Below are 13,826 nucleotides of genomic sequence, written 5' to 3'. Positions count from 1 at the left end.
TGTTAGCAGGGAGCGATGTTATCCCTATAGGAAGCTCATCTCTGGGAGCTTTGGAGGGAAGGGAGGTGTAGAAATAAAAAAAAAAAATAATGAATACATGAGATGTAAAATCTTGGAGCAGTTGAAAACCACTGAAGGGAAAACTGTTGCCAAGCACAATACCTGGATATGGGGGCAGGGAGCAGGGAGTGGTTTTCAAAGCCTCTGAAGAGTTTTCAAGCCTAAGACTCTGAGTGTGCATGGAGTCAGTTTAAAAGGCAATTTTGAAATTTGTATCTTGCCTTTTAATGTCTCTTGAATGTGTCTTGTGGTCAGCTCATGTGTAGCTTGAGGTGGGCCAGAGCAAAACAAGGACTAGTAAAGCAGACCCTGCTGCTGAAGGCAGCTCAGAAAGGCCTGGGTTTGGGGGAAAACACACAGATTATCTTTGTTGAGAAAAAGATCCTTGCACAGAACTAACTGTCTACAGTTATGTGTATTTCCTGCTGCCTCAGAGACCCCATTATGCAACAGGTCATTACTGTTTGTTAGAAGGCTTATACTTTAAGAATCCAAATCCATTTATACAAAGCTTTGTAAAACCCAGGATTTGTCTGTGTAAAGAAGTTCAGTAACAGATGCACATGGCCAGAGCTGCTTGCACAGAGCATAGTCCTCAAAGCTAGGTCATCTGCAGTCCCTGATGGTTTAGATGGCAAAGTAACACTGGCTTCTGTTTTTCTTTACCCCCAGCACCTGTTGGCAGCAGCAGTCAGTCCTGGACACTGCGCAGCATCTCCTCTATCCCCAAAATGAGAATCAGGCAAGTAGAGAAGTTTATGATACAGATATGTGTGCTTTGTGCCCCTGTGATGAATGAAACCTGTCAAAAGTGCTTGAATTTTAGAAGAAAATTTTAACTTGTATGAGACAGAGGTGGTGCCTCATGGCAGCCCCAAGCCTTGGGGCCCAGCACATGGTGGAAGGTGGGACCAAAACCCTGTCAAACTGTCTTCCACGTTACAGCTGTGGCACTCTTATGAATCAAAATATTTGGAGATTTTGATAAAGATTCAATATTTTCCATAGATGGCAGTTACTTTTTATGAGCAATCAACACTTAGTAAGATATCTGTGATACTCGTCAAAAATTAGTGACAGGAAATGTTCATTCAGCCCTACTGCCAAGCTGGCACATGTCCTGTGTTCAGGAAGTTATGTTTCAGAAGCCCAAATCCAAATGGAAGAGGAGAAATTGAGCCATTAGCCATTCCAGGGATGTGCTGGCTGAATATTTTCTCAGTAGTTCATTCCATGAAAGGAAACACTAAGCTCCAGACACGTAGGCAGATAATGGGAATAAACTGCATAAATACCCTTAAAACTTTGGCTGTATTCAGCAAAGTTTAGTACAAAAAAAGCGAGAGATTTGGATAGAAGAGGCAGTGCCTGCAGAGTTAGGGCTAGGAGGCGTAAAGAATTGAGGAGATTGAGAAATGGTCGCGAGTGGACAAGCCTCTCCTCTGGATCCCTTTTGCTTCCCAAAAAAACCCAGCAGGAGAGCGAGGTGTGTTTGTAACCTCATATAACATATCAGAGCTGCTGCCTTCAGTACCAGTGCTCTGAGGATTGAGCCTTAAAAGACACAGACCCCTCTTTGAAGTCTGCGTTCCTGCTTTTAACACAGGCAAAACTACCCCAAACTTCCCAAAAGTCGTACAGCTGCTGTTTTCAGCAGCTTTCCCTAAGGCGCAGTACAGTTCTCCCGGGGTGTAGCTGGGCTTGTACATGCTGCAGTGCCTGGGAAGGTCTGTCTGCACAGCCCTGCCATAGCTGCAAGGCTGTCACAGCACAGCGCTTACTGCTGCCAGGGTGCCAGGCTGTTGCCAAGTAATGTGACAGGGCAGCAAGTCCAGGCTGTCTTCTGATTTGCTTTGAAAAGGACGTTACATATCTCTGGCTGACATAAAATCCCTTCTGCTTTGTGGCTGTGGGGAATCAGCCTATCAGAAAGAGGCTTATAGTACTTTCTGTAATAGATAAGAGAAAAAGCAAATATGCTCAGCCCTTCTCCCTGCTGCTGGCAGCCTGGGCCACTGAATCAAACCCCTATGGGCTACTCACAGCAGTTCATGAGTCTAGTCCTGGGCTAGCGGTGGGCGCAGCTCTTCTCGTTGTGGGTTACAAGAAGCACAGCAGCAAGTAATGTTGATTTTCAAATGGGCCTTTTGCTCCAAAGTTCAGGGTAGGTCTAGAAATCGCAGAGTGAGATCTGAGGAGCAAGCTCACCAGGGAATGACTGTACCTCAAAGGATGTCCCTAGAAGCAATGTTCGATCCTCTGATCTCTTGCTAATGAGTTTATGAAATGTCAGCCAGGCTTTCCAGGTCAAAGCTAATGAGCAACAACATGATATCAGGCAAAGTTCAGGAGGGTTAAATGAACACGGATTTCAAATCCTTGTGGTTTGAGCAGAGCTGCAGCATTTACTGGTGGAGTTGAGCCATGGAAGTGAAAAGAATTGCATATTTGCTCCCTCTGCGATTTGGGACTAGGCAATAAGATGAGAAATCAGCTTTCCTAATGTGGACTATTTCAGTGCCGACATCTGCATCTGGGCTAGTTGTCTGGCCTCCTTCTGCAGTCACAAAGAGAAGCAAGCGTTTCTATAGCACTTTTCACCTGCCCTTTTTGAAACATCTGCCTTAGGAGCAGATGAATTCATACTTTGGAAGTTCCTTATTCTCACACAGTGACCCTGCAGATGCCTGCTCCCCGTGCAGGCTTAGCTTGGGCACACGCAGACCAGCTCACGTCTGGAAGTGACAGAGCCATATTTTGTTGGTGCCACCATTCGGGGCTGTTGAACTTCCACTGCACCCATAAAAGGTGGTCCCAGATGTCCCCGCACCTGGTCCCTACCCAGGCTGGGACCTCCCCAGCGATGAGAGAGCTGCCAGGGAGCACTGTGCTCGGCCTCAGGGCTGGCATGTCCTGTGGCTGAACAGTTTCTCCTCGCATGCAGCTCTGGGACGAGGTTGTGAGGCTGGGGTGGCCGTCCCTCAGTGACGGAGCAGTACCGACCTGTCACCATTAGCATGTCAGAGCAGGGAGACAGCACTATCTCTTCACAAAGGTTCCTCAGGAAGAGCCCACAGGTGTGCAGTTGAGCCTCCGCTGGCAGGCAGCGCTAATCCCTCCACTCTGCCTGGAGCCCTGGAGCTGTTGCCAGCAGCCACGATGGCTGCTCCAGCATCTCCCTCCCTGCAGAGACAGCTGAATCCTGGGACTGGAGCAAAGCAACACAGGGAAAACACATCCCAGCCACTCTTGGCATGATCCTTAGCCCTTCAACAGCAGGCAGATGGGTTGGAGTCCTATAAAAGAGACCTAAAAACCTATGAGGAGAGGCAGAGTGCTGGCAGGAGGAGGGCCCCGAGGGCTGTGCGGGGTGGACTGTCAGCACAGCATGTATAATGCTTTGGGGGAACATGGTGTTCATTTGCACAGTCAGAAGTACAGACTGGTCCCAAAACCCTTGGTGCTAAGCTGGCCTCCCCAGCTCTGCAGCAGCCATGCCAGAGAGCTGCCCAGGAGCGAGATTTGGGAAGGAGAGGCAAAGCAGCAGGGGGAGGAAGTTAGGTTTCACACTTGGCACTTTGCATGTTATTGGTTTTCTTCAGTTCCTTGAAAATGTGAGTCTTGAGAATGGCCAAACAGTGGTCACAACTATAGCAGATATTTCCCTGCTGTGGGACACTCATAGTCACCCCTGTGCTGGGATTAATTCAACCTGGTGAACATCCTCACTGTGCTGCCTGCCTGCAGCACTCACGAAAAACCTACCTCTGAAAAAAAGTTTCTTTGTGATGCACAGAAATCACAACCTTCCCCCAACCCCTTCTTTCTTTTCTCCCCAGGCTGAAGAGCTGCTCTGTTGCCTTTTCGACTCCCTGACATCTGAGAGCATCCACCAAATTGAATCCCAGGATCCCTAGCCGAGATGGTCAAGGCCCCCAAGCAGCCCATGAGCGGATGCCACTGTGGGTATCTGTGCAGAGGGACACACAGGGGACTCCCAGCCTCTAAGAGCACTAATATTTGTCATTAAAACATGAAGTTTGAAATATGGTATTAGCATCAGTAACATAAATGAGAGTGGTGGGAGGAAGGATCAGTGCCTGAGAACAAATCTTTCTGAACTGTAGCCGTGGTTTCTAGTGGAATGCATTCAGAGACAAACTGCTTGTGTTCGTGGAGCAAGGTTTGGACATAATTTTGCAGGGACATCAAGGTTTGTCTGGCTGGGAAAAACTCTGGAAGTAAAGCAAATGCAGGGGCAGGTGTTCACTGCTGTCTTTCTCCCAGGTGCTTGCAGAATCCACCTTCCCCAGGCCTCAAAGACATTATGGAGAGACTCCATTTTCTGCTGCTACTGTGTTCTTTGAACCAGAGACAAAACCACAGTAAATAAAATGGAAATAGTCTGAGGGAAGGTTGGGTCCCTGGAGAGTTCAGTACACCAGGTAGAGCTGTTGAATAAGATTAAAAGCTGGACAACTTAATGTTCACTCGCCTCTGCCCCAGCTGTCTGCCCAGCCCCAGCCCGCTGCCCTCCCGTGGGCGCACAACCCTGCCTCTTGTTCCTCCTTCTACAGCAGCGCTGATCCTAGCAGATCCTAGCTGATTCCTTCTCAGCCAAGACCTTGCTATGAGCTTCCTGGCAAGGAACCTGGCATTAATACAAAGGTCCTCAGTCTTCTTGGGACCCACTGGGAAAATTCAGCTCCTTTGGGGAAGACTCTTCTCAACCCAGGACACCTCGTGTTCCTATCTGCCCTGCTAAGGGAAAGACTTAGACATGCGCTTGCATCTAGTTCCAGACATCACAGACGTAGCAAGAACAGTCCCTGTGCATTCTCCAAGTGGCATTAAGGCAGAGCAGGTGCTGCTGGCAGGGTGAATCTGTGCACAGCCTTTCCCTCCCTAAGAGCCTGGTGTGAGTCCTCCTCCTCCCCAACCCTTAGCTCACACAAACGGTGAGATTGCAACGCCTCTGAGATAGATCTGTCCCTTTTCAGACTAGGCTGAAAGCGTCCGGTAGGTCCAAAAGCTGTTAGAGGTCTGGCCCTGCAAGCTCTGCTTCCTCAAATAGCCCTAACACAATCTCTCCCCTTCTCTAAGCTACCTTGAAACAGCAAAAAGAGATTGTCACAGTCAGCTGGGGGAAGGGGGGACACAGACAGGGGACCTGCCCTGACCTCGCACAGCAGTTTGGCATCACAACTTGGAAGTACCCTCCAAACCTCTGCTCCCCGGCACTGTTCTGCCTGGACGGGCTTGATGGTGGGACCGAACATCTCCTGAAGAGAAGCCACAGAAACATGTGCCCGTGAGGGAAGCAGGCAGCTGCCCCAGTCCCCCAGGGAGGACGGAGTCCTGGGAGTTCGCGTGACGGAAAAGCCTGCTCTGCTCCTGCAGCTAAGTAGGCCATTTCCTGCACTCCAGGCGCATTTCTGTCATGCTTGTAAGCCATGTACAGCTTCGAAACAAATGAAAATTAAAAGGATCCACCCCCAGCACTCGGGGAATTTGATCTGAAAAAGGAGCGTGTTGGAAGAAAACGCAGCCAGATAGCAGCTGAAAGACAAGGCCTGCAGAGCTACGTGCAAGAAGGGGGCATGCGGGGCCAGCAGCAGCCCTGCACCCAGCCAGCATAGCGGCACGTGGGCCACCAGCACCATGTCCAACTCGCCTGGGCCCTCAGACTTGTGAGCAACAGGATCACAGGGAGCTGGACATCAGGAGGTGACTGGCGGCAGGCAGCCTGGAGAGGTGACATCTCCTTCGGACACCCCTGGCCCCCTCCGGGCTTGCCAGTAGACAGGAGCTCTCTGAGCTTCGCGGCAGGAGTTGAGACCGTTCCTCTTGATTCGCCATGTAATTAAACCAGGGCCTGGCACAAAAGGCACCTTGTACCATATCCCCTTCCAGACAGCCCTGCTGCTGCGGCGTGTTCTCTGCGAGCCTCCAGCCACCAGCATGCAAAGACCCCGTGCCTCAGTTTCCCATCTATGAAACTGAGGTAACAGCTGCCACATCCCCCAGGCACACCAGCAACACCAAAAATGGGGCAGCACCCGGATATTTTTGAGCGAGAGGCTGCTACAGCATCTTCGATTCCTATTTTAAAGCCCAGCTATTTAGTCTCAGTGTAACAAACTAGCACGCCCTGCACAGAGCAGGGGAAAGCATCGTCCTCTGATATTTCCAAAATGCCAGGATTCCATAAATAACCTTGCCAGCCTTTCCTCCCAGAGCACCCCACTCCTCTCTGGAGAGCTGACAACCAGGAGCGCCGCGGACCCAGCAGAAATCAATCCTGTCACCCCGGTGCCAGCTCCAGCTCCGTCAAAGAGAGCTGCAGCTTACACGCTGTTCTTCCCTGCGAACTGCCACAAGGCAGCCAGGATTAGCTAATCAGAGCTGAGGAGCAAATTAATGATTGCTAGAACTAGGAGAAAGGCAGATTTGATCGGAGATTGCCAGCTTTGCAGCTGGCTCCTACTTGCAAACAATTCATTTAGATTATGAAAGCAAGAAATTGAGTACAAAACCCCCTAGATTGTTTGCTTCCTAGAGAAAGAAAAGAAAAGAAATGGAATTTAGATTAAAAATTATGCAGAATAGTATTAATTCCCCACCCTCTTGTGCCTCCCCTCATGCTGGAAAACCAGAGCTAATCAGAATTTAGCATTGTTCTGCTGCCAGTGTCAGAGCTGCCTCAATGGAGGAGAGATAAAATACAGTAGGTGGCATTTTGTGTTAACCCCTTAGGGTCCTGCGATAAGAAAGATGGGAGCGCAGTGCCCGGTGCCCAACTCCATTTTCCCTGTGTGCTCCAGCCCGATCATCCCCTCTGTTCAATAGACAAGTGCCTCGGGGTGCAGAGCAGCTGCTCTTTGCTGTGCCCCAGCACCGTCAGGTGCAGGCACGTTGTATTTATTCACCGCGCCGGGGGCTCGATAGCTCTCACGTGAGCCCTTCACTCCGCCTTGGAGCGAATTGGTGTCCCGAGGGATGCAGAGGTGCTGGGTGCTCTTCCCTAGGGCGGGCACAGGCAGAGCGCTGCACGCGTGTCACAGCTTTCTAGCTCATTGTGTCCCCCCTTGTGCCAAGGACAGATTTAACTAATTATCAATTAGGCCTAGAAATCACTACCTGGCTGCCACCAGCAGCAGCAGGACGCTGATATCAAGCCAGGTGAGCGGAGGAGGACCATAACAGTTCCCTTATCAGCACTGAGCAAGGCGCACGCACGTGACCGTGCGATTCACAGGTGGAGGAGCTGAACTGGCAGCAGATCCCCTCTCCCGCTCCGCTCTGCCAAGGAGCTGCGAGAGCAGCTCATCCCCGTGAGCACACACCGGCTGTGCCCTTCCGCGGGCAGCCCTGGCTCACGTCGGTGTCCAGCTGCTGCCGGGAGAGGTGGGTGACATCTCTCTGCTCGTGCTCTTTCAGCCACCAGCGCAGACCCGTTAGCTGCTCAGAGGTTTTGCAATCTGGCCAAACTGACTCTTCCACACACATACCTCCCCGCTGCCCCCGACCATGAATTAAAATGACAAGGAAAAACCCAAAAGTAATCACCTCAGAGCAAAACTTGTGGGTATGTCACTTCGATGTTCCCCATCAACCTTATTTTGCCTGTGTTAAGCAGATTTGAAAACATGACACCTGGAAATGAAACAACCCCCTAACACCAACGTGTCGATTTGATTTGAGCCAGAATAGTTCTTTTTCTTTTTTTTTTTTTCCTTAACATTTACATTCACCCCAGAAAATTGTTTCTGCTCCAGCCCTATGCACATGAACCCTGCTGAGCACCAGGAATGTCTCACACCGCTCAGACCTGCCAGCCTGAAAATCACTGCACAGCAAACAGGATTTACTGCCCTCCCCCCCCATGAACTGCATCAGCATGGCCTAGAAATTGGGCACTGGTTTTCATCTCCAGAGGCCCATGGCTGGCTCGGAAAGCAGGAGGAGCTGATGGACCTGCTGGAGCTGTCCCCAGATCAGCCATCCTCACCAGACAGGATGATCTTGGTCCCACACTTCCCATGCTCACAAATATTTGCCTTGCTGTAGCTGGCATAGCCATAAGTACCTCTCTCTTGGCCAAGAACCACTGCCGTTGGATTTCCAGATGTCTCTGCGTCTAGAGGGCTTGCTGGACCACCACACAAGAGACCTGGCCATGCTGGAGAGCTGAAATGCTTTGGGCATTAGTGAGGCCAGCATCCAGTTGATAGTTGTGAGGATAGGGCACATCATGCCTGACAAATTTGGTGACCTTCTACAATGGGGTCACAGCACCGGTGGACAAGGGAAGAACAACTGACGTCATCTACCTGGACTTGTGCAAAGCATTTGACACTGTCCCGCATGACATCATCTCTAAATTGGAGAGACGTGGATCTGATGGATGGACCACTCGGTGGGTAAGGGATTGGCTGGGTGGTTGCACTCAAAGAGTTGTGCTCAACGGCTCGATGTCCAAGTGGAGGGGGGTGACAAGTGGCATTACTCAGGGGTGGGTGTTGGGACCGGCGCTGTTTAACATCTTCATTGGCGACACAGACGGTGGGATCGAGGCACTCAGCAAGTTTGACAATGACACCGAGCTGTGTGGTGCAGTCAACACGCTGGAGGGAAGGGATGTGCCATCCAGAGAGACCTGGACAGGCTGGAGAGGTGGGACATGCAAACTTCATGGAGTTCAACAAGGCCAAGGGCAAGGTCCTGCCCACGGGTCGGGGCAATCCCAAGCACAAATCCAGGCTGGGCGAGGAGGGGATTGAGAGCAGCCCCAAGGAGAAGGACTTGGGGGTGTTAGTGGATGGACACGAGCCAGTAACATGCGCTCACAGCCCAGAAAGCCAACCGTGTGCTGGGCTGCATCCACAGCAGTGTGGCCAGCAGGTCGAGGGAGGGGATTCTCCCCCTCTGCTCTGCTCTCCTGAGACCCCCCTGCAGTGCTGGGTCCAGCTCTGGGGGCACCAACATCAGAAGGACACAGACCTGCTCGAGCGGGGCCAGAGGAGGCCACGAAGATGCTCAGGGGCTGGAGCACCTCCCCTGTGAGGACAGGCTGAGAGAGTTGTGGGGGGTTCAGCTGGAGAAGAGAAGGCTCCGGGGAGACCTTAGAGCGGCCTCCCAGTGCTTAAAGGGGCTACAGGAAAGATGGGGAGGGACTCAGGGGTGTAGGGATAGGATGAGGGGTAATGGTTTTAAACTGAAAGAGGCTAGATTCAGATTAGATAGAAGGATGAAATTCTTGACTGTGAGGGTGGTGAGGCCCTGGAACAGGTTGCCCAGAGAAGCTGTGGCTGCCCCCTCCCTGGAAGGGTTCAAGGCCAGGTTGGATGGGGCTTTGGGCAACCTGGGCTAGTGGAAGGTGTCCCTGCCCATGGCAGGGGGGTTGGGACTAGATGATCTTTAAGGTCTCTTCCAACCCAAACCATTCTGTGATTGTGTGATTCTATGATATGACAGGGGTGATGGTTGGTCCCTGCTGGGGGAAGCATGTGCCTCCCCATCATCTTCCTGGGGTGGGATCAGAACCTGGGCTCTAGTCCCAGCTCTGTCCCATCAGGCTGGCAGTGGCCCTTCTCCATTCCTTGGTCTCCATCTTCCTGGGGCACCATCTCCCAGGCCCATCCCAGCAGGAGCCGCTGATTAATTGGTACTTGGCAATTCCCCATTGACAGGGGCTGGAGGAGCACAAAGGGCGGTTTGTCTGCAAGGCTGCGAGCTTTGATAAAGCGGGGCCGGGGATGACTCAGATGTGGGTAATTAAACTGGTTGGAACAGTGGATGGCTCAGGCAGAAATACCAACCCGGTGCGCCAGGAGCTCATTGAACTGCTGTAACTGGGTCATGCAGGAGACCAGCGCTGGCAGCACCTTCTGTGGGCTCACCTGGACTGAAGCTCCTCTCTGCACTGTGACAGACCCTCTTATACTGCTCGTGCTGATCTAATGGAGGAGATCTTGATGCTGCGGTGTCCTGGCTGACCTGTCTGGGGCTGAAATCTGGGAGACTTCTTCAACTGACTTAGAGACGGAAGGAGGAAGCAGGGCAGAATGGATGTCCCTGCCCCTCTGCCTCGGCTGGACGTTCGCCCTCAGCTGGCAGCCGCTGCTGAAGAATGCGCTTAGTTTGTGCTACACGGATGGCTCCGGGCACTCACGTGGCTGTGAAGCTCTTGCCGCAAGACCACTGTGTTCCCCTGCTCTGAGCAGTGACTCTGGCTGTGGGACTCATCCTTCCCAGAGCTCTGGCAGAAGCCCCTGAGCTCTCTGTGGCTGTGCACTGAGATGCTGACACCCTCCGAAAGCAGACTGAACAGTGAATGTCTACCTGAGAGCTGTGGAGCAGCTGTTCAGACCTGCAGATCTGTGGACTGGTAGAGCAGAGGAGGCTTTGCCATCAACAAATGGCTCCCCAGAATGGCTGTAGGTTGTCTCCAGTCAAAAGCTGGGTAATGACCCAGAGCTGGATACTTCATGCTGCAAGGAGTTCGCTGTAAGACTAATGTGACTGTTGCACTGGTTCCAGTCTCTGACCCCATGCCTGTCCTTCCACAAGACCCAGCCTCACTCAGGAAGCCTGGAAGCCAGCCAAGATGCTGTTCAGTTCCTGACCCTGCAAGCAGACAGAGACTCCTGGTCTGCTTCAGCTGGCTGGAGCTGATGCCGACTGAAGTGCCCCTGGGTCCTGCAGAGCTGCTCCTCTCCCCCAAAGGGAGATACCCAAACACATGGACCTGAGCATACTGAACAGTGCTGTTATGAAGCAAATTAAGAACCACCAAGAAGCTCGTGACCTCTAAACTACCTCTGTCTTCTGAATATCTGCTGCTGAATTTCTCAACCAACCTGTATTCAGATGCCCAGCCTCCAGAGTCTCTCAGCCAGCGTGTCTGGCAGCCTCCAAATACTGAAGTCCACTTGGACTTGAAGCCAGGACAGTGTCCCAGGCACCCTGTGGGCCAGGCAGTCAGTCCTGCCACGGACAAGTTATCCTGGCCGGCCTTGGTGAGCAAAGCCCATGAGGGCAGGTGTGACTGTGGAGCTCTGCGGAGTGAGCCAACGTAGTGCCCCGGCCGGAGCAAGAAGGGCTTTGAAACCAGACCTTGGCCCTTGCGAAAGGGGCCTTGCAGTGCTCCTCAAACCCAGCTGGGGAAGGGTCAGTCCCCTGAGTGACTGCAGACGTGTCACAAGCTGGAGCAAGTCTGGCAAAGCCTGAGGGAGCTGGACCTTCCTCAGTCTGGAGAAGAGGAGGTTGAGGGAGGGGATCTACATCCCTGGCTGGGATTATCCAGTGCTGGGGGCAGAGAAGATTGATTGGTGCAAGGAAAAGCTGTTCAGGAGGAAGGTGGTGTAGCCCTAGGAGAGGGACCCGAGCGTTTGCCCTGCTCTGAGCAGTGTCCCATGGCCCCTCCAGCCCCTCTCAGTGACCAGGGCGGGTGCCCTTTCCCGGGGGTGGCTACACTTCAGCTGGGATGTGGCTGCCCCTTATAAACTGACCTTGGCTGTGGGGTCCTGACCCAGCTCCAGCCCAGAGGGCACAAGGGTGACCCAAATTCCTCTGCCTGCCTTCATGCCAGTGCAGGGCAGGGGCAACGCTTATAAATCAACCCCCCTCTAAAGCAGCCTCGGAGGGACAAGGCAGGATCTCGGTCTCATCTGCAACCTTTTCTCCTAAAGTTTCTTTCTGGTGCGGTGTCTTTGGGACTACAGGGTTATTAACATCCATTGTAAGCATGTCCCAGACATGTTTTCAATGCCTTTAAGCCCCTGAGGTGTTACAGATGGCTTACAAGTTGGGCTCCATTAGCGGTTGATTCACTGTTTATTAAAGCCTCTATTAATCTTGTATTAATGCTTTTCAAATGAGACCTTTCTGGAGGTGTAGCAGCCTCTGAGGCGAGGAGCTTAGTTTCTCCTCAGCCTGGTGCCACCGATGTCAGCGAGGGTTTAGCTCAGGATCTCGTCAGGCTGAGAGCTGAGGTCTTGTGAGGCTGCTGAGAGCGAGAGCCGCCTGTGATGAAGCTCTAATTAGCGTGAGGTAATGCCCATCCCAGAGACCCGGGCAACTGATGCCCTGAGAGCCGGGGTGACTGGGGGGAGCAGGGTCTGCAACCCAGGAGCCCACTGCCTGCCCCGTCCCCGTGCCCCAGGGAGGACAGGAGGGATCTGGGGGCAGCGTGGGGACGTTGTGTGGAGGGGTGCTCTGCCGGGTGGGACCCAGAGAAGCTGGCACAGGCAGGAGCTGCTGCTCTGCAGGCGGGTGGTTGGGGGAGAGACCTGCCTGCAGCCGAGTGAGTTGTGCGTCGGCTCCGTCATGGCACACGCTGCCTGGCTGCAGAGGGGTCTTGATCGGGCAGATCCTCGCCTGAAAAGCAAAAGCCTGCACTGCTGCCAGCCCTGTGGCTTTCAGAGGGATGTAAAGGAGGGTCTAAATTCGGGGGAGCAGGTTCCAGCACCTAGGGGCCAGCATAAATAGCACCCTACGCTCAGCCGCGGGCTTGGGGTGCTGCCCGTGGCACCCTGTGGTGGCACTGGGTGTGAGGGCAGCGGTGCTGCCTGTGCTGGCATCCTGAGCCGCGTCCGGGCGAGGCAGTGCTGGGGATGGTGGAGATCTCCTGTCCTTGCCAAGCTGGGATGCTGCAGTTGTCATGGCAACACGGGAGGCCTGCTGAGCTGGAGCCCGTAACCCAGCCGTTCGGGTGGCGGGGGGGTGTGCAGGGCTGGGCGTGCTCCCCATCACCTCCCCTGGGCCCTGGCACCTCACCGCACCCCAAAACTGCAGCCAACCCCCCCCTCCTCCCGAAGCTGACAAACCCACCCATTTTCCAGCAAAAAGTCCCTGATGAAAACTACAGGGTTTTCCACAGGAAGAAACACCTTCAGGTGAAAAAATGTATCCAAACCCATTGCAGGGAGCACACAGCCAAGTCGGAGATGCCGGCAGCCTCCTCTACCCCGTGCCGAAATCCTCCCGGCCGGCTGAGGCTGGAGTAAAGGCAGTCGGCACCTGGCAGAGTTTGGCCCAGAGCTGTTCCCTGTGGGATGCTCAGGGGCTGTTTCCACCGAGCACGGGCCTGCCCGGGGAGATGGGCTGTGAGGGGAGGGGGCAGGATGGGGCTGGAGGCGCAGCCAGCTCTGCTCTGCCTGTGTCCCAGGGTGGCCGGAACTGTCACACAAGGTCACCTCTCCCTTCTGCCGACAGCCGTGGCCCTGCTGAACCATCTCACATGGCACAGGGCTGGACTTTTCCCCACCTCGGGACAGATTTTTTTCTGCCTGGCTCCGGCAGATTGTCTCTGCAGGGCTTTGACTGACATCTGTCCATCATCTCTCTGGTGATGGGAATGCAGAGAGCAGAGGGCCCCGGCGGAAAGGACGGGCAGGGGATGAGCCCGAGCTGCATCCCCTCCGTGGGCGACTCTGTGGCCACCAGAAAGGGCATCGGGATGCCCTCGAGCGTCCTCCCACAGACCCCGTTCCCGGCCGCACCCCTGAGCCGTGGCTCAGCATCATCTACAGAATCATCTAGGTTGGAAAGGACCTTGAAGATCACCTAGTCCAACCGTGGGCTCATGCTCTCTCTCCGGTGACTCCTTTCGCGCGGCGGCCTCGAGCCCGTCCGATTTCGCTCAGGTGCTGGGTAGCACATGAGTCACATTTCCTTCCAACGCCCATCTCAGCTCGGTGCCGTCGCTATTTTTGGAAACTCTTGAAAACAGATCAGCCCTAAGAAGCACAATTAATGAACGC

General features: G+C 53.5%; 1 protein-coding gene across 8 annotated transcripts in view; it reads left to right on the top strand.

Moving 5' to 3' along the window:
• The window catches only part of DNAAF8 (dynein axonemal assembly factor 8), a 94,676-nt gene extending 90,565 nt beyond the window's left edge, over positions 1 to 4,111 (top strand). For all 8 annotated transcript variants that reach the window (XM_074840853.1, XM_074840851.1, XM_074840850.1 and 5 more), the window contains 2 exons: positions 733 to 802; positions 3,900 to 4,111. In XM_074840853.1, the coding sequence (XP_074696954.1) occupies positions 733 to 802; positions 3,900 to 3,977 (148 nt within the window). In that variant the 3' untranslated portion in view covers positions 3,978 to 4,111. The remainder of the gene's footprint in view (positions 1 to 732; positions 803 to 3,899) is intronic.
• The last annotated feature ends 9,715 nt before the right edge of the window (positions 4,112 to 13,826 follow it).

The sequence above is a fragment of the Strix aluco genome, chromosome 15 (genome assembly GCF_031877795.1).
Source record: "Strix aluco isolate bStrAlu1 chromosome 15, bStrAlu1.hap1, whole genome shotgun sequence".
Lineage (NCBI taxonomy): Eukaryota > Metazoa > Chordata > Aves > Strigiformes > Strigidae > Strix > Strix aluco.
Note: the sequence above shows the minus strand (reverse complement) of the source record. Positions and strands in the feature narration are given on the sequence as shown.